This window comes from Rhinolophus sinicus, chromosome 8, assembly GCF_057876585.1.
Source record: "Rhinolophus sinicus isolate RSI-liver-muscle chromosome 8, RSI-T2T, whole genome shotgun sequence".
NCBI classification, from domain to species: domain Eukaryota; kingdom Metazoa; phylum Chordata; class Mammalia; order Chiroptera; family Rhinolophidae; genus Rhinolophus; species Rhinolophus sinicus.
Window position 1 is genome coordinate 37,617,464 of NC_142508.1, and position 25,447 is coordinate 37,642,910.

General features: G+C 48.6%; 1 protein-coding gene across 13 annotated transcripts in view; it reads left to right on the forward strand.

Annotated features, from left to right (window-relative positions):
* The window catches only part of VRK3 (VRK serine/threonine kinase 3), a 35,778-nt gene extending 11,082 nt beyond the window's left edge, over window positions 1-24,696 (forward strand). For 7 of the 13 annotated variants that reach the window (XM_074315552.2, XM_019741536.3, XM_019741535.3 and 4 more), the window contains exons 6-15: window positions 3,315-3,373; window positions 5,667-5,733; window positions 6,698-6,782; window positions 7,059-7,164; window positions 8,677-8,769; window positions 11,402-11,534; window positions 12,709-12,829; window positions 18,625-18,683; window positions 21,800-21,948; window positions 24,335-24,696. In XM_074315552.2, the coding sequence (XP_074171653.1) occupies window positions 3,315-3,373; window positions 5,667-5,733; window positions 6,698-6,782; window positions 7,059-7,164; window positions 8,677-8,769; window positions 11,402-11,534; window positions 12,709-12,829; window positions 18,625-18,683; window positions 21,800-21,948 (872 nt within the window). In that variant the 3' untranslated portion in view covers window positions 24,335-24,696. Of the gene's footprint in view, window positions 1-3,314; window positions 3,374-5,666; window positions 5,734-6,697; window positions 6,783-7,058; window positions 7,165-8,676; window positions 8,770-11,401; window positions 11,535-12,708; window positions 12,830-13,545; window positions 14,246-16,246; window positions 16,552-18,624; window positions 18,684-19,579; window positions 20,740-21,799; window positions 21,949-24,334 lie in introns of those variants that run through there. The other 6 variants (XM_074315551.2, XM_019741539.3, XM_074315550.2 and 3 more) reach the window with 5 other exon arrangements.
* The last annotated feature ends 751 nt before the right edge of the window (window positions 24,697-25,447 follow it).

A 25,447-nucleotide genomic window follows, 5' to 3' on the forward strand; every position in this document is an offset into this window, starting at 1 on the left:
ATTAGTATTAATCAACATAACATTTAGTGAATGCTTACTCAAGGCCAGGCCCTATTCTAAGTGCTTTATGTAGTTTTGTGGGGGTTTTTTGTAATCTTTATTTTTTTAAAATTTTTATTGGGGAACAGTATGTTTTTCTTTCCTGGGGCCCATCAGCTCCAAGTCATTGTCTTTCAGTCTAGTTATGGAGGGCGCAGCGCAGCTCCAAGCCCAGTTGCCGTTTTCAATCTTAGTTGCAGGGGAGCAGCCCACCATCCCATGTGGGAATTGAACCAGCAACCTTGTTGTTGGGAGCTCACGCTCTTATCACCTGAGCCATCTGGCCGCCCCACCGGGGACTCAGCAGCAGCTCATTGTCTTCAATCTAGTTGTGGAGGGTGTAGCTCACTGGCCCACGTGGGAACCGAACCAGCAGCCTTGTTGTTCAGAGCTCTAACCAACTAAGCCATCTGGCCTCCCCTGTAATCTTTTAATTGAGATAAAATTCATATAACATGAAATCCACCATTTTGAAGTCTATAATTCGGAGGGTTTTCATACGTCCACAATGTTATGCACCACCACGATCTAATTCTAGAACCTTCCCACCACCCCAAAGGGAAACGCCGTACCTTTTAACAGTCACTCATTCCCCTCTTCCCATCCCCAGGCAACCACCAGTCTACTTCTGTCTCTGTGCGTTTGCCCAGTCTGGATGTTTCAGATAAATGGAGTGGCCTTTGTGGCTGGCTTCTTTCCCTTGTCGCGTGGTGCTTTCAAGGTCCATCCATGTCATAGCACGTGCCAGTACTTCATTCTGTTTGATGGCTGAGTAATACTCCAGGCGTGTATCTATCACATGTGGTTCATACTTGTATCAGTTGGTGGACATTTGGGTTGTTTCCACTTTTGGCTATGATGAATAATGCTGCTGTGAACATTTGTGGAGAAATTTTTACATAGACGTATGTTTGCTTTATAAAGTCATCCCTCAGTATCCGCGGGGAATTTGTTCCATTACCCAAATCCTCCGATGTTCAAGTCCCCTATATAATAAAATGGCATAGTATTCACAGATGATCTACGCACATCCTCCCCTATACTTTAAATTATCTCTAGGTTACTTATAATACCTGATACCATGTAAATGCTATGTAAATAGTTGTTATGCTGTATTGTTTAGGGAATAATGACAGGAAAAAAATGTCTGTACATGTTGGGTGCAGATGCAACCATTGTAGGCCTCACTACATAATACACGTCAGCAACAACGTAACTTTTCCCCAAATGTTTTCAACCTTGGCTTGCTTGAATCCACAGAGGTAGAACCTGCGAGTACAGCGGGCCAACTGTATTTCATAACTCGTTTAATTAGCCTTATGACATCAGCACTATCATTATCCCCCTTTTATAGATGAGGAAAATGAATCCCAGAGACGTTAATAACTAGCCAGAGATCTAGCTCCAGGGATCCTCCAAGCAGGATGATTAAGGAAGGGTGGGAAAGAAGAGACAAAAGGAGGGATGACGCAGAGAGCTTGCTGGGCTGGCCGGCGGTGGTTCAGTTCATGGGCTCTGGCGCCAGTCCAGGCAGCACAGCCACTTACTGGCTGCGGGTCCTCATTCTAGTGATGCTGTTTTTGTGTGTGTGTGTGTGTTTTTATTTTATTAAATTTATTGGGGTGACAATTGTTAGTAAAATTACATAGATTTCAGGTGTACAATTCTGTATTACATCATCTATAAATCCCATTGTGTGTTCATCACCCAGAGTCAGTTCTCCTTCCAGCACCATATATTCAATGATGCTGTTTTAAAAGCTGCCACATATTGAGCGCTGCCCGTGTACCAGGCGTGGTGCTGGGCCCTAGGGCTGTGAGCAGGCTCATTGAGTGGCACGTGATGAAGCTGGCTGTGATCCGCACGCAACTGGTGGTGGTATTATACCTACCAGCTCGTCCAAATCCTTGCATCCAACCTCAGGGATGGGCTTCATTACTTCTGTTTTGCAGATGTGGCCGTGGAGGCCCAGAGAGGTTTAGCACTTTGCACAAAATCACAGTTGATGGCGTTGCTGGGCTTGAACCCAGTTCAGCCTGGCACGAAGCCTCCATGTCACGTGGCCTCTCTAAGCTTCAGCTCTCTCATCTCGTCTGTGAGGTGGAGCTAACAACAATGACAGCAACAGCAATGATAATAATAATATAGTAGTAGACCTGCTTCCTAGGGCTGTCGTGAGCGTTAAAGGCAACGATGTGTGTCAAGCCCACACTTAACACAGGGCCAGAGATGTTGCAGGTTTGTGATGAGCCAGCGTGAGACAAGCATGCAGGGTGTGTATGCGGAAGAGCCCCAGGGATCAGTACCCGGGGAGGGGCGTGGAAGGGGGCGGGGCTTGTCGCAGAGGCCTCAGTGCAGCCTCAGCTTGCCCCCTGGGGGGGCTCTGGAGCAGAAGTGTCCTTCAGCATGATTCCATGTTGGGTCCACGGCCAGGCCTTTATATCCCCCTCTATCAGCCATTGGATGTTGGATATGGGCCACCCCTCATGCAGCTGAGGGAGCCTTAGGAACTGAAGGCTGCCTGTGACGGGCAGGGCAGTCCGTCTTGTTGCTAGGAGACAACAGTCCTTCTAGAAGAGTGACCTGCGTCCGTCACACGATGCTTACCCATATATGTAGACAGATGCAGATAGGGGGTGTTGGGGTCCCAGAAGCACCCCCAGGCTTAGTGATGTACTAGGAGGGCCTCAGCACATAGCTGTACTCACGCCATGACATCACAGCGAAAGGACACAGCGCAGTCAGCAAAGGTGCATGGCACGTAGGGTGGGGGACGTCAGCGCCGCTTCCAGAGTCCTCTCCCCATGGGGTCACGCAGGATGCTCAAGGAGGTGTGACAACACATGGGATGCTTGTTAGAGATCCACACCCAGGGTTTTTACTGGGGCTGGTCACGTGGGCACCCTCTCTTTGGAACATACCAATGTTCCAGACTCCGAGAAGGAAAGCAGGTGTTCAGCATAACAGTTTGGGCACAGGGAGCCCCTCTTACTGGTTAAGGAATGCTGGAACCCTCCTGAAATTCAGGTTCACAGATGCCAGCCAAGGGCTAGCCTTGCAAGGAGGCCTTTCCAAGGAGAGCGTCTCAGGTCTCTGTGTTTAATAACTCTTTTTGCATAACTGGATATTAACAGAGAGAGAAAGAGGGAGAAAAAAGGAACCTATTTGAGAATAGGAGCAGGTCTTGAAAGCCAAGAATTTACTGAAAAGTTTGAGGATAATGACTCTCACTTCCCCTGTAGATTTATAAACTCGCTGATTTTGTTTGTCCACAGCTGAGCCTGTCTCTGCCTGCGCAGCAAGTTCCCGGAAACAAAGATTCTCACTTAAACTAGTGAGTGGCCCTGGGTTGGGCGGAAGCACTAAGGAGAGGGCCTGGGGCTTTGGCAAATACCCATCTTCCTCCAAACCCCTCTGTGGGCTGGGACGGTGGGAGAACACGGCCTGGGCCTGCAAGGAGCAGTGGGACCTTGGGTGGGGCATGTCTCCCTCTGGGCCTCAGGTTCTTCATCACACAGGGTCCCTCAGAAGCTGCAGGTAGGTCCGCACTAAGCCCTGGCTCTGATGCTTCCTGGCTGTGCTATCTGTGCAAGCGCCTCCCCTGTCAGGGCGGACATTCCTCATCTGTGAGATGGAGCCAATAATACCCACGTCCGGTGGCCCACTTGCCCACTACCTGCCTGACTCATAGCATGTATTTATTGAGCACCTACTGTAATATATCACTGCTAGGTTCCTATGCTGAGGAGTCAGTGAAATTGTGCCCAACTTTAGAACACAGAAGCATGCACATGAAGGGGGCCAAAGGGAAAAAGTAAACCGAGAAAGTGAGGGCAACCAGGCAGGTGAGTTGCGTCCTTCAGCACAGAGGAAGTGCCTAATTAAAGGGCATCGTCACGGTTGGTGGCCTCACCTCATCCCTGACTGCTGGGGATTATGAGCCTCCCTGGTCCTAGGTGGAGGCTATGTGAGTGGTTCAGAGCCAGGACTGCGAAGCCAGGCTCACAAATGAGTAGTAACAGCACCTACTTGTGGAGAGCCTGCTCTCTAACTGACCCTGAGCTGAGAGGTTCACTAACAAGCCTGTGGGGTAGTTTTGTTTCCCATGTAACAGATGAGGAAATAGGGACTTGTCACTTGCTGAGGGGCACCCAGCATGTAAGTTGCTTTGTTCACTGCTGTATCTCCAGCGCCCAGAACAATACTCGGCACAAAATAGCTTTGTAGAAAGAATGAATGAATGGCAGAGCTAGGATTTGAACCTACTTCTCTTTGACCCTGTGCTCTTAACCCAGCTGTACTAGTTGTGTTTACTTAAAATATTTGGCTTTACTGCTAGAAAAAATAAATGACCCCAAATTAACTGTGGCCTAAGCAAAAATAATATTTTATTGTTTTTTCACTTGAAAGTTTGGGACATTGGTCTGGGGCTGATATGATGGTTTCATTACCAAGGAGCCCACTTTCTTTCTCTCTCTTTTTTTTTCCCCCCAAGATTTTATTGGGGAAGGGGAACAGGACTTTATTGGGGAACAGTGTGTACTTCCAGGCCTTTTTTCCAAGTTTTCCAGGTCAAGTTGTTGTCGTTTCAATCTTAGTTGTGGAGGGTGCCGTTCAGCTTCAAGTTGTTGTCCTTTCAGTCTTAGTTGTGGAGGGCGCAGCCCAGCTCCAGGTCCAGTTGCCGTTGCTAGTTGCAGGGGGCACAGCCCATTATCCCTTGCGGGAGTCCAACCGGCAACCTTGTGGTTGAGAGGATGCGCTCCAACCAACTGAGCCATCTGGGAGCTCAGCTCAAGGTGCCGTGTTCAACCTTAGTTGCAGGGGGCACTGCCCACCATCCCTTGCAGGACTTGAGGAATCGAACTGGCAACCTTGTGGTTGAGAGCCCACGCTCCAACCAACCGAGCCATTTGGGAGCTCAGCGGCAGCTCAGCTCAAGGTGCTGTGTTCAATCTTAGTTGCAGGGGGCGCTGCCCACCATCCCTTGCGGGACTCCAGGAATTGAACTGGCAACCTTGTGGTTGAGAGCCCACTGGCCCATGTGGGAATTGAACCAGCAGCCTTCGGCGTTAGGAGCATGGAGCTCTAACCGCCTGAGCCACTGGGCTGGCCCCTCTTTCTCTCTTATTGCACCAAAATCCTCAGCCCATAACCTTCATCTCATGTGCTGAGATGGCTGCTTGAGCTCCCACCATCACATCTTTATTCCCGCCAACAGGAATAGGAGAAAAGGAAGGGGAAAGCTTGCTCCAGCCTTTTAAGGACATAACCCGGAAGTTGCCCACATCTCTTCTGCTCACATCCCCATTGGCCAGAACTTGTCATGTGGTCATTCCTCACTGCAAGGGAGAGTGAGAAATGTAGTTTTTAGCTGAAGGCCACATGTCTAGGGAAAACTTGTGGATCCTATCACAAAAAAAGGAAAGGAACCTGGGCAATGAGGGATAGCTCAAAGTCTCTGATACGTGCAGCATCCTGGGGAATTTGGTTCTGATGTGCAGGATCTGATGGGGAACCTGGGTTATGGCTGGCATTGCCCTGGGGTAACACGTGGCCACTGATGACCTGGGAGCCCTTGTCTAAGAGATTCCCGTGTGACAGACTTCTCTCCCTGCGTCCCCCACTAGGATGCCAAGGATGGGCGCTTGTTCAATGAGCAGAACTTCTTCCAGCGGGCTGCCAAACCTTTGCAAGGTATTCTGCAGGGACGTGGTTAAGGGAGAGAGACTCGGGTACCAGCCTGCTCAAAACAGCTAGCTTCTCCCTGACGGTGTGGGAAGGGTGGGGAGTAAATTAAAGGCCCAGATTTGCTCAGGTCACTCCTTGAGCCTCAAAGGGCAGATGACATGTGGGCTGAGGCCAGCTCTTACCAGCTCTTGAGAGCCAAGTATTAAATTTTCAGAAATACTGCAAGTCAGTTGTTAAACATAGCTATTATTAAAATTAATTACATTAACTTGCTATCAAACAAATTATATTAAGAACGTGGGTAATAAATATTCGAAATTTATCGCTTCCTAATTATTTGCCTGCATTTCTATTATCTATATTCTTGAGGCTATTACCTCCCCTGTATCCGGATGGTGAAAAGCAGTACGTAATGGCATGCTGCTGCACTCTCTTCTTCACCGCGTTCCGTGATACATCAGTAGCTTGAACTTGGCCATGGTGGGAAGTATTCACACCACAGAAGTTTGCAAACACTGCACATCAGCGCTCTTTTCCCCTGAACAGTCAGTTGTTAAATCTTTATCACACAACATTGGATCTGTACCATCCAACTGAGATCCTGGAAGATGGGTAGATATCAAGTGACATCATGACCAGTTTAGACATTTCCTGATCCTATTAGCTGTATGTGTGAATTCAGAAGTTATTCTGTTGTTCTTATGCCTTCCACTCACTCTAGATTTCTATATTCTTTCTCCCATGTTCACCCCTTGTCACCTGCAGACAGAGATGAGATATTCAGGGGTCAACCAGGCCTACCTGTTGCCACCCTCATTGTCACCCACCCACAGAAGTGGTGTCTCCGCCCAGGAGACTCACGGTCTGGTCTGGGCTTAGGCACACTCTGCTTCTGGTCTGAGAACAGGCTGTTGTCCCCGGGGGCCTGGGACCAGGAGGGCTCTAACCTCTCGGCTCCTGCTTCCCACAGTGAACAAGTGGAAGAGGCTGCACGCAAGCCCCCTACTGGCCATCCCCACCTGCGTCGGTTTTGGTGTTCACCAGGACAGGTATAGGTGAGTCGCCTCACTTGCCTCCCACGTCGCTGGCCCCTTTCTCTCTCTCCCTGTCATGTGCCTGGGCCTGGCTTGGACCCTGGAGCCATTGGCCAGTTAGTTGCTTCCTCCTTTCCATTGCTTGGCATCAGGTTGATTCCCCACCAATCAGAACCCTTCATCTTGCCCAGGCCCAGGACCTCGTAGCCATCCAGCCACAGTCCGTCCTTGGTGGCCTGTATTTCGCCCCCTCCCATAGTCATCTCTCCTACCTCCTGGGATACTCATGTCTTCCAGGTTCTTGGTGCTCCCCATGCTGGGGAGGAGCCTTCAGTCCACCCTGGATGACCACCCGAAGCATAAAATGTCCATGCAGTCAGTGTTCCAGATGGCCTGCCGGCTGGTACGTTACCTGGGCACTACTGGCTCCTGTCCAGGGGATGGCGCCCCGGGTTCTGGTTTATCAGTGTTTGTTCATTGCCATACGCGGCCCACGCCTCCCTCTGCTGGACAGTGGGGGGCGGGTGAGAGGGGCTAACACACTCACACAGGTGAACCCGTTAGAACCAAAGCAATAAGCATTACCATGAGGGCTGTTCAGGAAGCCATGGACGTTCCAGGGAGGGGCCCCAGCCTCAAACTGAGGGGTTTGATTAGACTTCCCAGTGGAAATGTTTTCTAAGCCAAGAATAGGAAATAGCAAGGTGCTGAGTGGTGTGAGAATGGGGATATGTGGGGAAAACATTCCAGGTCAAGGATATAGCTTGGGCAAAGGCTTGTATCGGTGAGAGAGCATAAGGCATTGGTTCCTTCGTTCATTCCTTCATCCATCCTTTCAATACTATTTATCAGGCCCCTGCTGGGTGTCAGACCCTGTCCCAGGGGCTGGGAGTGCAGTGGGGAGCAGCACGGACATGGTTTTGACGCCTAGTGGGAGACGATGGTATTCAACAGTTGCACAAATTGTGAAAACTGCTCTGAATGGAAATATCCCCTGTATGATGGAGAATAAAGGACCCAATTTAAATTGCAGAGGCTATGAAAGTGGCAAGGGCCTGCCATATTAGTTAAATCCCAAAGATCTTTATACTCAGTGTCTGCAGTGTGACTTATAAAGGAGGAAAGGGTAAGAGATGAGGTTGGTATAGATGTCAGCGGTGACCAGGTCACACAGAGTCTTGAACACCAAGCTGGGGAGCTGGGACTCTGTGCTGAGGGCACTGGGGAGCCATGGGAAGATTGGGAGCAGGGGAGGCACAGGGTCAGCTCTAGATGCAGAAGGACCGTGTGGGGAGGGGCTGGAGGCGGTGAGATGAAGGCCAGGTGAGGTCAGCATGAGAGGACAAGGTCTGAGGAGGGGCCAGGCTGTGGGACAAGCAGAACTTGGTGGACAGTTAAGCCTTGGGCTCCCAGGGGGCTTCGGGGTGTCATCAGGATTTAACTAACTCCTGGGCAGTTCAATATCTGAGCTTGGAGCTCAGTGGAAAAGTCAGAGCTAGAGATAAAAATACAAATGGCTTAACCAAATTTATTTCTGCTCTCTAGGAGAAATAAGAATTCTTTGATGTACATGAGTGTTGGGTTTTTTGTTGTTTTTTCAGGAGACAGTAAGTACTCAACTTCTTCTCCTCCTGAGTTTGCAATCAACTAAGAAATAGATATGAGATAGATAGAAAAACAACTATTAGCTTTAATGCTGAATTTTGTAAAGCCTAATTAGAAGACATGCTTAGGGTTTCCTAACGTTCCACCCAGAATTAGTCAGGTTTAAACCACCCCACCCATCCCCTGCCCTCAGTCACAAGCAGTACCTAGGACCCCAGGCCTGACAACGGGGATTCATTTGCCAGGCTTTGCCTCGGTGCCTTTTCGTGTTAGGTGTGCCACTCATGGAGATGCTTATGTCTTCCCCCAGCTGGATGCCCTGGAGTTCCTTCACGAGAATGAGTATGTTCATGGAAATGTGACAGCTGAGAATATCTTTGTGAATCCAGAGGACCTGAGCCAGGTAATAGCCAGGTCCTCCCCAGCCTCGGGGTTTTCTGGGCTCAGGACCTCATCTGTCTCAAAACTTCCATTTATTTTACAATGCTTATTACAGACAAAGAATTGCTATCCATCATATATAAAGAGCTCCTCTGAATAAATAAGAGAGTAAGGAATTAGTAGAAAAATGGACAAAGGATAGGAAAAGCAGTTCATAGAAAAAGAAATCCACAGGTTAGTTAAATACATGAAAAGATGATCAACCTCCCTAATAATCACAAAAATGAAAATTAAAACATACTATTTTTCACCCTGTGGGTGGACAAAATTAAAAAGAATGATAATATATATTGGTGATAAGGATGTTAGGAAATAGGAGTTCTTTATATTCTGTTGGAAGTGTGAATTGGGTAGCCTTTTTAGAAGGTAACTTGGATACAGCAGTCAAATTTTAAATGCATGTTTTTTTGATCCATCAGTTCCTTAGGAATATATCCGACCCTTATATTCATAGGACTGTTCAAAGATATATGTACAAAATGTTCCTGACAACACTGATTGTAATAATAAATTAGGAAGACCTCAAGTATATATTCCCAGTAGGGTATAATTAAATAGTGTTGTAAAGTAATTTTTAATTACTCTTTCAGTTGAAAGTGACAGAAATCCAATTTAACATGCCTTAAGAAAAAAAAAAAAAGTTTAAAAAAGGAAGGGATTCAGTTTATTGGTCTATGGAGTAGAAAAAACTTAACTGAGTTTAGATATGGCTGAATCTAGGAACTCCTGTCATTCGGAAACTGGCTCTTCCATGTCTGGGCTCTTGTTTGTACATTGCTCATTGTCAGGCAGACTCTCTTCCCTCATTGTGACAAAATCACCACCGGCAAATCAAGCTTAAATCCCCTCAGCAACGCAGTGGAAATGGATCAGGTGAGCCCCACTTCAGTCATGTGGACTGAGCGTTGGAGAGGGGTGATCCCACAGAAAAATCCTAGCACTGTATTAGTCAGAGATCTCTAGAAAAACAGAACCAACAGTGTGTGTGTGTGTGTGTGTGTGTGTGTGTGTGTGTGTGTGTGTTTATACAGAAAGATTTATTAGAAGGAATTGGAAGCTGAGAGTCTCAGGCTCCGCAGTTCGCAAGCTGGAGACCCAGGAAAGTTGGTGGTGTAGTTCCTCTAGTCAGAATCCTAAGAACCAGGAAAGTTGACTGTGAGTTCCAGTCTGAAAGCTGGCAGGCTTGAGACCCAGGAAGAGCCAATGTTTCAGTTCAAACCCAAGGCAGGAAAAGACCAATGTTCCAGCACTTGCATTCACGCAGAAGGTGTTCCCTCTCACTCGGCCTTTTTACTCTGTTCAGGCCTTTAACTGATCGGATGAGGCCCTCCCACATGAGGGAGGGCAGTCTGCTTCACTTAGAATATGATTTATTTCTAAATGTTAATCTTATCCAGTAACATGCTCACAGACACACCCAAAATAATGTTTGGCCAAATGTCTGGGCACCCTGTGGCCCAGTGAAGTTGACTCATAAAATTAAATATCACAAATTGTGACCAGAAGAAAAGGATGTAGGTCTCACATAGACAAAAGCAGATGGCAGAATACGATACAGCCATTAAAAAGCAGATGTGGCTCACTGTGTGTGTCTGGTGGATAAGTACTTTACTTTTGTTTTCAACTCAGTTAAGCCTCATCACAACCCTGCAATGTGGGGACTATCATTGTATTTGTTTTTACAAATGGAGAAATGAAAGCACGAAAAGTTTCATAACTTACCCAAGGTTGTACAGCCAAACTGGCATTTGAACCTGGTCTGTCTAACTCTAGAGTTCATGCCTTGAACCACTATTAAAGTGCAAAAAGCTGGGTGCCCAACAGGAAGTATACTGTGATCCCTCTGTGGAAACTAGAGCCCCCTCGTCCACATGTGTTTACTAATTATTTAAAGAAAATGATTTGAAACAATGTATAAGAAACTATTGTTTGATTTATTGTTAGTGTATTATTATTTACTACTCTTATTAGGTTATTTCTGGGCAGTGAATTTATGGAGTTGGGTAGCAATAGGGATGGTTGGTTGCGGTGCTTTTCACTTCATACCCTTCTGTACTGTTTGGCATTTGGTTGTTTCATATTTCACCCACAATTGAAATCTCTGGGAGCCAGCCCGGTGGCTCAGGTGGTTGGAGCGCCCTGCTCCTAATGCCAAGGTCGCTGGTTCGATTCCCACATGGGCTAGTGAGCTGTGCCCTCTACAGCTAAGATTATGAACAACAGCTCTCCCTGGAGCTGGGCTGCTGTGAGTAGCCAGAGGTTGGCGTGGGCTGCTGCGAGCTGCCATGGGCTACCGTGTGCTGCTGAGTGGCTGATGGCCAGCGTGAGCGGCCGGCAGCCGGTGAGAGCTGCCGTGAGGTGCTGTGAGCAGCCGACCAATGACTAGCGACCGACTGCCTCAGCCGGGGGGAGCGCAAGGCTCATAATACCAGCATGGGCCAGGGAGCTGTGTCCTACACAACCAGACTGAGAAACAACAGCTTGAACCAGAATGGGGCAGGGGGATGAAGGGGGGGCAATAAAAAGAAATTTCTGATTCCAGGGCCCGAGCTCCTAACATCCAAACTGTACGACTTCTCTCAATGTACACACAGGTGACCCTGGCAGGCTATGGCTTCGCCTTCCGCTATTCCCCAGGTGGCAGACATGTGGCCTACGTGGAAGGTAGCAAGAGCCCACATGAGGGAGACCTCGAGTTCATTAGCCTGGATGTGCACAAGGGATGCGGTAAGAAGCCACAGAAAGGGTTCGGGACCATGGAGACACGCTTCTCATACTTAGGTCAGCTCTAGGTTTTCACAGCCACAGACAGAGATGGCCAGACACTGGAGTCACGCTGAGGGACCCATGACATGGGTTCAGAACCTTGGATAGCGCCCCCAAGCACTCGAGAATTGTAGGTAGTGGTTCAGCACCAAGGACAGAAGGCAGTCGGATACAAGGAAGCTCTGCAGGTCCAGAGGTTCAGATTCAAAATCTGGTGTATACTGGGAACATGAGAGTTGCCCAAGAGTCATCTAGGAGACACTGTCGAGGAAGCAGTTGGCCATCCACATTGGGAACACAGGAGTGAAGTCCAGATGGAGACTCAGATGTCGGCAGGGTATCAGGAGTTGTCAGCTGAAGCCTGGGAGAGGAATGAGATTATCCAAGGAAAGTGTACGGAGTGAGGAGAGCCCAGAAGATTCCTTGAGGAGGTCTCACCCCCTTCTTTCCCAGATCTCTTGCTATGGCCACCCATGTGCCTGCCTGCATCCTCCCACCAGGCTGAGCTCACCCAGGGAATGGATGGTGCCTGTGCCTCCAGGTCAGGTGGCAGAAGGTCTGACACAGTCAACTCTTAGTGTTTGTTGAATATTTCTACAAATTGTTGTCTAAATTATGGCATTTAGGAAGCACAAGAAAAATAAAACCCAATGGACTCCTTTGCTCCCTTACCAAGGCTGTATTCAGTGCCCACCCTTCAGGGCTCCCTCGTGCCCTGTTCTGTGTCCTCTGTAGCTCAGGTAATCCCACAATATAACCATCTCTTCACTAGACTGTGAAGGGCTGGGACGCAGCCAAACTCTTCTCTAGAATTTGAGAATGGGATGGGGCCTGCTGTACAGGCTCTGAGGGCTCATTGAATGAATGAGTGCATGAATGAAAGACAGGTAGATGAGGGAGTAAGCTAGTGAATGTGGGGATGAAAGGATGCCTAAGAGAATGAATGAAAGTAGTTGAGAGAGTCATGGCAGAGTGCAAAGGTGGATGAGTGAATGAATGGACGAGAGCTCATACGTTTGGGTGGCTGAGCGTGTGAGTGCATGGTTGAGTCAGTAAGAGAGAGAAAGGAAGGGGGTGGACGTTTCAGTGAGTGGAGCATCCAGACTGAGTTGCCACTATTTCCCTCCTTCCCCAGGGCCCTCCCGTCGCAGTGACCTCCAGACCCTAGGCTACTGTTTGCTGAAGTGGCTTTATGGGACGCTGCCGTGGACAAACTGTCTTCCTAACACCGAGGATATCATGAAGCTGAAACAGAAGTGAGTGTGAGGGTCAGCAGAGCCCAGCCCTGGCCCCAGTGCCCCTGCAGGTGGGGCAGAATCTCAGGACCCAACGGGACAGAAAAGAGGGGGAGGCAGCGTCTGGCAGAGCCAAGGCTTCTGCAGTTCTCAGATGTGTGTTCTCCCATCCATTCCAGTAAACAGGAGCGTGGGCTCTGGAGCCATGCTGCCTGGGGTCAGACTCCGGCCCTACCACTGGAGGTTGTTGGGGATGCAGTTTCACTTTTGTAAGCCTCAGTGTCCTCAATGAGATGGGATTTTATTAGCACCCACTGCAGGGAGAGTGGAAAGATTCAAGGGAGTCAAGCACACAGCACTCAGCACAGAGCCTGGCCTATAGAAAATGCTCACTGTGCACAGGACACCATGACTTGTTCATTCCTTCACAGGCATGTGGGCAACCTAATCAGGTAGGTCTGGGCCCTGCCTCAGCATAGGGCAACACCAGCCACGGGTGTTATTCCCCTCCCCCACCTCTGTGTGTAAAATCACCAGATCCTGCTAGTTCTGGTTTAGACGTTCAGCACCAAGGACAGCGGGGGAGGAGACTATGCAAAGGGAAGTGCTGGGGCGGAAAGTTCAGCACCAAGGACAGAGGATAACAGCGCAAAGGGAAGCGCTGCGAGTGTGTTCAGCACCACGGACAGAGGACAACCTGGGACAAAGAGAGGTGAGCGTAGGCGTTTGCATTTCAGTACCAAGGACAGTGCGCATCAGGACGCCAGGAAGCCCTGCAGGTCTAGAGGTTGGGGCTCAAGATCGGAGATAGACTTGGACAGACGAGAGTTGCCTACGTGTCACCCAGGAGCGGCTGTCCAGGAGATGGGTGTCTATCTATGTCTGAGGGGCAGGAATGAAATCTAAACAGAGATTCAAACCTCAGCAGTATCTCAGGAGTTGTCAGCAGAAGCCCTGGGAAAGGATGAGATTTTCCAGGGAAAGTGTACAGAGTGGAAAAAAGGAAAACTGCAGTGACCAGCACTGGGTCCATTGTACTCCTTAACATGTTGTGTCACTGGTTCATCTTGAGCCTCTCTCTTATTTTGCCCCTTTTTATATCCCCCATTTTCCTTCTCTCAACCGTGGGCACCCACTCAAACATACTTAATATATGTTATACTGATATGTTTGCTTAAATGTGTGTGTATCCTTACATTTGAATACTGGTAGTAGGACTGTGTGTATTTGACTTGCTTAAATTGTATTTTCTACGTCTCATCTGTGTCTGTCTTTTCTCGCTCAACACTGTTCTTCAACTGTAACCGCATCGTTACATGTGCATCGAGTTTGCTGCTTCTGAATGCTGCTTTTAAATAAGTTTGTACAGCTATGTCTGTGTCCTTGAACTATATATGATGAGTGTATTTAATTTGCATAAATGGACTCTGCTCTAAATTTCATTGTTTCTTGCTTTCTTTCACTCAATGCTATAGTTTTGAACTTTTAGCTACATTGCTAATTCACTACCTCTGAATAATTCTCCTCAATATGTTTAGATGTATCTGTGCCCTTGAAATATATGTCGTGTTGTTGGGTATCTGTTTGAGTGGCATAAGTGGTACCATGTCCTGAATCTCCAGGTTCCAGCTTAATCATCACTCCCCTGGAACCTCTTCCCTCGCCCTCACTGCGTTAGGTCTCCTGCTTGTTCATGCTCAGAGGAAGAGATTTGCTCCTGTCACATTGGCCTGCTTATGATGACATTTTCAAGGCTAATGTTTGTCATATGCTTGTCTGTGCTGAGCATTGCATCCAGTGCTTCCCTGTGTCATCCTCAGAACAATTCTGGAATAAATGCTCTTGCCATCTAAGGCACAGATTGCTTATGTAATCAGCCCAGGTCACACAGCTACTAAGTAAGGGCGCTTCCACTCAATACTCAGGCATTCAACTGCAGAGGGGCCCTTTCACCTGAAAGCCAGTGTCTCCCAAGTGTGGGAGGCTTATCATGGATGGATTGCTGGCACTTGGATACAGCCTTCCTCCACTCGACAAATATGTATGGACCACCTACTGTGCTCCAGGCTTCTTTCTAGGCCCTGGGATACAGGAATAACTAAGACATATCCTTGCCCTCAGGGAACTCACACCTAGTAGGGGAGACAGTAAAGAGAGAAAGAGTGCAACACAGCATGCCAGAGGGCAAACTGGTGGGGGCTGTTGGGTCAGAGCTCTAGGGATCTGCCAGTGCAACCAACCAACCAACCGTGAGGGTGTGAGATTGCACTGCTCTTTTAGATTTAATGGCCAGGGCAGGTCTCCTGGCAGAGGTGACAGGTAAATTGCCTCCAGAGTGGCATTGAGGCAAGGAGGAGGTCTCACTTTGGTGCCGATACGTCACTAACATCGCTGCAGAAGAAGGGAGAGACAGAGAGGGAGGCCTTTGGCAGCCTCCGTGTCAGAAGCCAGCCTCAAAACCCACCAGAACATGAGCCCTGTTTCGTTGGAATTTATTTTTGCATTTATTGTCTAGTTTCCACCTTTGAAATGAAGCCAAGTGAAAACAGCAACTCACAGAATTAGTGACACAGGCAGTAAGAGCATACAGTCCAGTAGCTAAAGTGTTGAGTGTGACTGAAGTTTGTGACCTAGACTCGCTTCTGTTGTGTTAGGGACAAGTCTGAGCTGCTCTTACAAGGAGACCCCAAAACACTGGCTCAAATGAGGTAGAGGTTTATTTCCCACAAGGTAGGAGACCAAGGGTGGTGGGTGCCTCAGCCCCCTTCCACATGCATGTGCCCTCTGGGTGCACGCTCTGTTGCCACTGTTGCCCATTGCTTTTAAAGGGCAGGACTGCAAATGATGTGTGTCTTTTGGTTATGTGGCCACCCCGAGCTGCAGTGGGACTGGGAAGTGTCTCCAGCCTGTGGCTGCTGACTCTGGGGATTCTGCCACTGAAGGGGAGAAGTGACACTGGATAGCAGGTAGCAGATCTTCCACAGTGCCACCTGGAGCCACGCTTCTCTGAGGGCAGGAGCCGTGTCAGCTCTTCACCATGTTCACAGCACAGTGCTTGGTGCATTGTGGGTGCTTAGGAAATAGTTGTGGAATGAATGAATAAGGAATGAATGTGTGAGCCTTCATTGTCAGGCCTGGGCTTCTGTTTGGACACACAGGTCATGCAGACGTGCCCCAGCCTTGGTGGGGTTACCAGGTTGGGAGGAAACACAGGCAGGAAGCAGGCACTGCATGTAAGGGTGGAGGCAGTGCCTGGGGCATTGTGGGAGCAGAGGGGAGGCACGGGACCTGGCCTCTTGTGAGCCTTTACTCAAGAGATGCCTGTAGAGAGCAGGCATCTACCTGATGTGTAGAGAGCAGAGTCATTTCCATGGCAGGCAAGATTTTAGGCAAACAGGATAGCACATATGTGAGCCCTTCATTCACTTATTCACTTAGAACCTGTTTTCCGAGGGCATCTACGTGCCAGGGCCTGTGCTGGAAAATGCCGAGGACACAGATGTGAGTCAGCTGAAGGCACCTCTTGTCATTGGTGAAAGCGCCTGCTGCGGCTCCGCTGGACTGAATCCTCCCTCCTCCTGCTTACCCTGACTCCTAAGAACAGTCATATCTCCCTTTTCACATCTCTCCCACGGTCCACTTAACGAGATAATTGATGAACGTGAGCTGCTTCTTTAAGAGACTCCAGTCACCAAGTTGGTACAGAGTAAATAAAATAGGTGCTGCAATCATTTTAATATTGATGACTTCAGTATGAGTAATAGTTCATTCCAGAACCCCAGATCCCAACCAGGGCCACAGAGGAAGGGCCGGCACGTGAAGATGCCCCAGGGAGAGATGTTGAGTGGTGCTATTGCTGTTATTCCGAGGGGGGGGGGGGGGACCTGCCCAGACTTGTCCGGTGACTCAAGGCAGTAACCAAAAGGACCATGAGGGGGCGATGTTGGCACATGCAGGTTTTCTGGAGCTCTAATCTGTTTAGATGTCTCACTGGTGTGCATGGCCTTTTTACATTCATTCAACAAATATTGACTCACTAATTCATGACAAAATGGAATGACTAAAAGAAACACGGTGTGATGCCCCAAGGCTTTCAGGTGTGCAAGGCCCCCAGCTGGGAAAGCAGAGAGAGAAATTGCATTCAGTCTCTGCTCTTAAGGCTGCCAGAGGCAGGGAGATCCCACAGACACCACAGCGACAGCCTGTGGGCGAAGAATTGCTTGCGAAGTTTACAGCGTCCTGAGGATGGCATAGCCCTTTAGGGCCTTACTCCCACTCTCACTCATTCATGCACCATACATGTCCTGAGGCTGCCGCTAGAAAGGGATTGGACCCAGCCCTTCCGGACGCGTATCTTGCCAGTGGTGTAGGGCTTCGTGGACCTCTGCAGGGGTGCACAGGTACTCAGGAGAGATCGATTCTCTTTGGCCAGAGGGGAAGCTTCCAGGAGACCAGCCCACGAGCTGTGTCCAGAAGGGAGAGCAGCCACCTGGCAGGTATCAAGGTTGGGAAAAGCCATCCAGGACAGAGGTGACAGGATATGCAGAGGCTGGGCGATGCAGGTGGATGCGTGACTGGGTTGGGGGACTAGAAAAAGTCTGGTGTGGCTGGAGCATTAGATGCGAGAGAGGAAGTCAGGGAGATAAGGCCAGAGGGACCCGCAGCCTTGCGTACCAGGGGCTTTCCCCCAGGGTGTGGGGGGCCCCAGGAGGGCTGTGAGCAGAGAGGGGCAGGGGCAGCTCTGGGTGTAGAAAGACTCTGGGGCCATAAGGGGGATGCACAGGAGGCTGGGGTCCAAGGAGGGAGGATGAGTCCTGAGCTGGGCCCAGAGCTATGGACAGAGGGAAGATGGGGCAGAGAGGGTTGGGGATCAGGAGGGTGGGGCTTGGGGACTTCTGGGCTGTGGGGGAAGGAAAGAGCAGTGCCCAATGACTGGGTGGACAGTGAGGAGCCAGCCCAGTGGCCCAGGCCAGTGAAGGTGCAGTGGGCGGGACTCTAAGGATGGAGCAAAGGAAGTGGACAGATTTCCATTTTTCTTGAGTAGTCCAAGAGGGGTGTGTGTGTGTGTGTGTGTGTGTGTGTACAAATATGTGTGTGGATAACATAGCTTTACTCACAGATTTCCTATTTGTGAATTCGCCCACTCATAAAATGTATTTGTAACCCAAAAATCAATATCCACAGTGCTTTTGTGGTCATTCTCAGACATGCAGAGTGGAATACATTTTGAGTTGCCTGGTGCCCGCGATCCCAGCGGAGGCTAAACGAGGCAACCCTCTGCCTTCTTGGTTCAGCTCTCACACTGTAAACCAGGGTCCTTTTTGCGGTCTACCTAATGCCACATTTCCCACATTTTTGTGCTTTCCATTGTTGATTTTGCTGTTTAAAGTGGCCCCAAACATAGTGCTGAAGTGCTGTAGTGTCCCTAAGTGCAAGGAGGCTGTGCTGTGGCTTATGGAGAAAATATGTGTGTTAGATGAGCTTCCTTCAGGCATGAGCTAGAGTCCTGTTGGCCTTGAGTTCAATGTGAATAAATCCACATTATATTAAATATGGTGTCTTTAAACCTAAACATACATAAAACAAGATGATGTACAGATTAATTGACAAAATGTGACCAGAGGCTTACACGAACCTAACGCTATGCTTCCCCTAAAAACAGGTTCAGAATTGGCTGATTCAGTGTCGAGGTGACTCTATAGGGCATAGTAACCACCGTAAATAACAAGGATCTACTATGCAGCTGTGAGACATCCTGTTTAAAGGTTGCTCTCCCTTCCCAAAAAGACCTTTCTCATATACCTCTGTCCTGTCAGGTTTCTTGACAACCCGGAGACTCTCGTGGGAAAGTGCAGTCGCTGGATGAGTCCCTCAGGTATGTCCTGAAGGGGAAGGGTAGGGGGGGCTGTAGCAGGACCAGTGGTTTTGGGCCCACGTGGGGTTGCTTCTCTTTACATCCTTCTGTTTTCTTTCCTTGAGTTTTCCGAATTGCACGTGTATATGTGCTCATTGTAGAAAAACAAAAATCTTCCCCCCAAATTCAGCAGTGTTCCTGAACAATAATAACAGTACACACACACACACACACACACACACACACAGAACAATAATAACAGTACACACACATGCACGCACACACACACAACTACAACCACATACACATAGTGGTTTTTTCAGTGGAGTCTTATGTGTATTGGTCTCCAACTTGAGTTTTTTCATTGAAGAAGAGTATATCTTGGAGATGTTTTGTGTTGGTGTTTGTAGAATTTTGTTAGTATTTTTTTTTAATTGTGGTAAAATACACATAATGTCAGTATTTTAAAACTGCAGTTGTGATTCATTAGTCAGTCATGAAGTCAATTTAAGAACAGGATTCTTAAAAATTTAAAAGAACACAAAAAGTATGAGTGCCTTGCAGGAGTTAAGGAAATCTGAGGTTAGTTGCAGTGATACATATTTATGCTCATACATATACATATATGGGTAACCGGTTATAAGGTAAGGTGTGTTTCTAATTATGGCCATCTTTTTAAATGTTTTAAAAACGCTGGTCTATCTAGATACAACAATCCATCATATGAATGTCTTAATTTATTTCACCAATTCTTCATTGACAAACATTTAGCTTATCGCCAACTTTCTGATATTATAAACTCTTTACTCTTTTTTTTATCTGGGATTTGAATATTTGCTTATAAAATAATTTAAACTGAACTGAAACGTGTAACATAAAAAGTGAAAGTTCCTGTTCCTTTCTTGTCCCTTCCCCAGTCATACTTCCAAAGTAATTGCTGTTAATAGTATGGTGAGTACATATCAGTTATCTATTGCCCTGTAACAAGCCCCTGCAAAACACAGTGACCTAAAACAACAGCCATTTTATTTCTTTGCGATTCTTTGTGATAACGATACGGGCGGGGTTCATGCAGGCGGTTCATCGACTGGTCTTACGGGGTACATTCATGCCAGTGCTGGCATCTGGCAGCTCGACTGGGGAGGCTGGTTCAAGTGGCTCTCGTCCCTCTCATCTGGCAATGGCACTGGCTTGTCACTGGAAGGTCTCAGAGGCGTCAGCTGGGATGGCTCATTTCTGTTTTTCAAGGTCACGCATCTTCCACCAGGCTAGACCAATTTCCTTCACGTGGCAGCCTCCTAAGAGGGCAAGTGTGGACGTAGCCGAGCATAGGACCCAGAACACCACTTCTGCCACATTTAAGCAAGTCACAAGGCCAGCTTACACAGTGACATTGCAAAGGGACACGCATGCAGGGATGGCAGGAGCTGTAAGCAGTCTAAATAGTCTCTGCTATCCGCTGCTCCCTCTATATATACAGCAGTCATTGGTAAATACCTGTATGCACACGAGGTTTTGTTTTACAAAACCATTGCTTTTTATTTACAAAATTATTTTTGTTTTTATTAATAAAAGTATTTTTGTTTTAATTAATAAAAACGAAAATAGCTCACCATACATACATTTGGGTCGACATCTCGCATTTTTCATTAATTACTATTGGGGCTGTTCTCTGTTCTTATACATCGACCACAGTTTTTCTTACCAGCCGCACGGTATCATGGTTTGGCTAAGCCATCATTTTTAAAGCCAATCACTGTTATTGGAGATTTAGGCTGTTTTTGGTTTGTTTTGTTTGTCTTTCTCAGTGTTCTTTCTGTAGAGTTTCTACATTGCTCTCTAAGTAGGAGGCAGGATGAGACAGAAATGGATAGTTTGTCCCCTTCAGCTCTGTAAGGCTCTTTTTTTCCCAAGGGATAAACATTATTTATTGGTGTGCCCCGAGGAATTATGAAGGAGGCAAAACTTTTTTTAGTTACCTGAGACCGCTGGCTTCAAATCATGGCTCTGCTGCTCAGGTCACACTCCCATCCAGCCTTGGGTTCTCGCTTAAAGAAAGAGCTCCGCTGCTCGTGATGGTGGAGCTAGGTGGGGGCGGGGCGTGGGGGTGGGGTGGGCGTCCCAGCCTCCAGTTCCAGTCTGACCTGCAGGTACCAGCCGGGGGCCTCCAGTGAGGCCCCTGAGCCTCAGCTTGTAGAGAATGGAGCCAATAATAGCCCCCACCTGCGGGGTTGCCCCCAAGAATTCAATGCAGAACCCTCCACACAGCTGGGCCCAGGGGCGCTGCCTCAGCTTCTGCTGCAGCCCTAATTAAATGAGCTTTTCAGCTCAGACCCTGGCCTGTCATAGACATTCACTAAGTGGGGGCTGTTTGACTGTTCCTACTGGTATCATAATTGGCACTTTTTAAAAGTGTAATAATGGTATTGTGCTCATTTACGGAGAAAAAAAACAAAGAGCCTTTATCTTGTAAAGTAGCCTTTATCTGTTAAACTGTCCCTGGGGCCTGTGTCTGTAAACCAGTGAACTAAGACTTGTTTTACGTTTTGAAATGGCTTGGAAAAAATCGAAACAAGAACACTTCATGACATGTGAAATTTACCTGACGTTCAAGGTGCAGCGTCCATAAGGAAAGTTGTCTGGGCACACGCCCACGCCCATTCGCTTACCTGTCATCTGTGACGGCTTGTGTGCAAAAACAGCTGAGTTGTCCTTGTAACACAGACCGAATGGCATGACGCGCAAAGCCAAAAATATTTCCTCTTTGGACTTTATAGTAAAAGTTTACTGGTCCCCATTTTAGAGATAAACACTAAATATTTACAGGTCAGATGACATAATTAGCTGGAATTTGCTTTAAAACAATACAGAAGGGGACAGTGGTAGAGGTTTGGATGAAAAATTGGCTGCGTTAACAGTTGTTGACACTGGGTGATGGGTTTGCTGGTGTTCAAGATACTGTTCTGTTGCATGTGTGACATTAAAAAAAAAAAGTCTAAGTGCTGTGGCACTGCCAGGCACAGAGGAAGCGCTGAGCAGATGGGCACCATGGTTGAGAACCTCTGGGCACAGCCCCCCAGGCTCTGGGTCGGGGCCCCTCTCAGGCCTTCCCCACGCTGGGGGTGTCTTGACCACAGAGACCTTACAGAAGTACCTGAAGGTTGTGATGGCCCTCAAGTACGATGAGAAGCCACCCTACGCCCTTCTGAGGAATGATCTGGAAGCCGTGTTGCAGGATCTGCGGGTGTCAGCCTACGACCCCATGGACCTCCGGATGGTACCATAGGTGCGTTCCATGGGCAGAGTCTGTGAGTCTTAGCCCCCTCCCTTACCACTCACCCACCCCCCGCCCTGCTTTCCAGATGCCACTTGATGTTTATTCCAGGGGCCAACGTCCCAGTTACATGCTGGATTTTCCCACTGGTTCTGGAACTTTCCAACCCCCCAGGAATCGCCCGTAGCAGAAACCTGACTCAAATTGGCTTTTAGAAAGAGGGAGATTGATTGGCTCTTGTAGCTAGAAAATTCCAAGGAGGAAACTAGGCATGACTGGATTCAGGGCCTGGAAAATAGCAGTGAGAGGTTATTTGTCTCTGCCTTTCTCTGTCCCTTCTTTCGTCCCTCTGTCCCTCCACCCATCCCTCTGTAGTCTCCGCTGTCCTTTGGGTTGGTTCCCCCAGCCCCACAGATAAAAGCTCTCTGGCTCTGTGCCCCCGGCCACACCTGCTCTGTCGGGGTTTATCTTGCAGCCCTTCCCGGTCATCACGAACGGCCTTGTTTATGGCAGCAGCGCCATATTCCCTTGAATGAAAGAGACTCTTCTTAACCAGTGACTGGTATTTGCTGGGGTTCCCGGGTTTTTGTTTTACGAACCACGTTGCCTTGCACACCTGCGTGCCCAGGCATCTGCTGTGTGCCTGTGTCTGGGGATGGAGTTATCATCCTGGAAGAGACGACTAGACCGTACCTGTTCATGCTCCCGTTAGCACTGTGTGAGAACAGAGAGGAATTTTTGGAATTCACTAAACAAAATTCGTTTGGTAGTCAGTTTTGACAAGGCCGGGTGGGTGTTCTGAAGAGGGGCTTCCCCAAGGCGCTCCTCTGTCCACAAAGGTGTAATTTCTCTCATGGGGCTGGCTGGAATCAGAGCACAGTGTTGTCTAACTCAGGGGTTCTTGAATGGAGGCAACGTTGCCTCCAGGGGGCACTTGTCACTGTCGGCACACATGCTTGGTTGGCACGCCTGGGGAGAGGGTGCCCCTGGCATCTGGTGAGTAGAGGACAGCGACGCTGCTCCGCTTGGGACAGCACACAAGCCGGCCCCACCCGGAATCATCGGCCCAGGGCCTGTCACTCCAAGGCTGAAGGGGCCAGGGCCAGCTGCACCGTGAGCAGCACCCGCCTGTCTTCTGCGGCGGCCTCTTCCGGGTGGCACCTTGATGATAGTGCTGCTTCAGCCCTGCACCCCTCACTCCCATCCAGGGCTGCCAGCATAACATAACGTGGGTAAGCGCTGCGCTCAGGCCCGGCCACACACCACTCCAAAACCGCCCGGGTGTGAGTTTGGTGCTTTCCTCAGGGTAGTGGGCTCTCGGCCGTAACCAGTGGGACTCTCCAAAAGTGAAGGCGTGACTTCTCCCCCCAGCTTGCCCCTGCCCCAGTCTCTGCAGCTCGGCACATGGCTCCTCTGTCGCCCAGCTATGCACGAGACCTCCAGGCCCTCCGTCACACTGCCCCTCCAGGCAGTGGCCATGTCCCTTCTAGTCCCCCTCCTCCAGGTGTCGGCCTCCGCGCTCTCCCTGGGATCCCCCAGAAGAGGGGAACCATGCAGTCACTTGTCGTAGTTGCTGGTGGTAATCTCCATGAGGGTGGGGTCATGTCTTTCTCTGGCATCTGTCTTCCTGCACGTCTCTGGCCTAGCACTCGGAGACTCCATCGAACGTATCAGGTGGGCGACCAGTCTTCCCATCTGTGCTGGCCTGTCTTACAGCACCTTCCTGTCTGCCCAGTACATTGGAAATTTTAAAACTCAAAACCTAACCTCCCTGTCAGGATCATTATAGTTTCAGATCTGCTTACTCTCTGGGGGCCACTTACTCAGCAGCGGGTTTGTCCCTTGGTTGGGAACTTAAGGAGATGCCACCTAAGGAGTGGGTGACCTTGGAGTAACCTGAAGATCATCTCGTCCTTTGCTTTATGGCAACTCCTCACCTTGGCCTGCCTAGCTTACCTCCCCTGTGCCCCTCACCCCTCAATCCCTCTGTGCCAGCCACACTGCCAAGCTTGATCCCACCTCAGGACCCTTGCACTTGCCATTCCCATGGTTCGGAATGCTTTTCCCCTTCGCTTTTTGTGTGGCTGGCTCCTTCTGACTACTGGCTCTCAGATCACAAGGCCTTCCCTGATCACCCCTCCCCCACTGTGAGACACCGCCCCACCTCCTCTTAGCACCTCTCTTGTTACAGCCCCTGTCCCCCACTGGAGGGAAGTATGTGTTTAATCTGTAGTGCCTCCACCTTCCTCCTCAAAATTGTAAGCCCAGCGAAGGTTTCTTGTTCCCTTTGTTCATGGTGGTATTCCCAGATCCTAGAAAGTGCCTGTCACACAGTAGAGGCCTAAAGGCAGCTCCCCGATTGAAAAAGACACCAACAGCCATTTTTATTGTCTTCCAGAACTTTCAATGTGCAGTTCGAGATAGAGGAAAAAAAAAAAAAATGAAGTAATGTGACTCCAGACGTGCTGTAGAATCACAGATAAACTTCTGGAAGGATCCCTCAAATGTGCATTCCTGCTGCTGCTTTTACACAACACTACTCAAGAATCTCAATTAGCGTCTAGGGAACCGGGCAGTTAGGCTCCAGGTAATGACCGCCTTTCTGCTGTCACTTCCTTTCAGCCATCGTCTCCCACCAGCCTCTGGGGTTGTGAACAGAAGATCCCCGACTCAGGGTTGAGCTGGCCCCTCAGCGAGGACCCTTCCTACCACTGGCACCACTATGCTTTGGTAATAAATTGTTTCACTGGTGTTTGGAGAGTCAAGTGTCTGCAAAAGTTCTTTTTGGAAAAGTTTAGCTCCCTTTTTTGCCCCACCCACTCATCCCTTCAATCTTCCATCTAACCATTCACTCTGTCATTCATTTGTTCACACTTTCATGTAGACACCACCCACCTATTCTTCCATTTATCCACCCATCCATCCTTCCATATATGAGATGTGATCAAACAATATGGTGAATGTTTAAATTAAAAAATAAATTATTACAATAAAAGACACGTTGCCATTAATCCCCCTCAAAATATTTCCCCTCATTTTAAACACACTTATCCCATCATTCTTGCCACTTTCTGAAGCAGTTCTGGAAGTCCTCTTTCGTGAGTGTCTTTAGTTGCGCTGTCGTGGCTGCCTCGATGTCCTGAATCATTTGACTTTGGGGAAGCTGCACAGTGCCAGATCCGGTGAATAAGGTGGATGAGGACACACTGTAATGTTTTTATTTGACAGAAATTGCCGTGTACCAGAAGCGATGTGTGACATGGAGCGTTGTCATGATGGAGGATGATTTATGGCACACTTTAAAATATACCTTCTCTCAACTGTAGCTCACACCTGACTGATTGCACCAAACAACTTGAAACTTGTCACACACTCTTACTAGGGTTTGACACACCACTTCCCCTATTGAAGATCCCTGCTTTCCTTTGGAAGGTACCCTGTTTCCCCGAAAATAAGACCTAGCTGGACAGTCAGTTCTAATGCGTCTTTTGGAGCAAAAATTAATATAAGA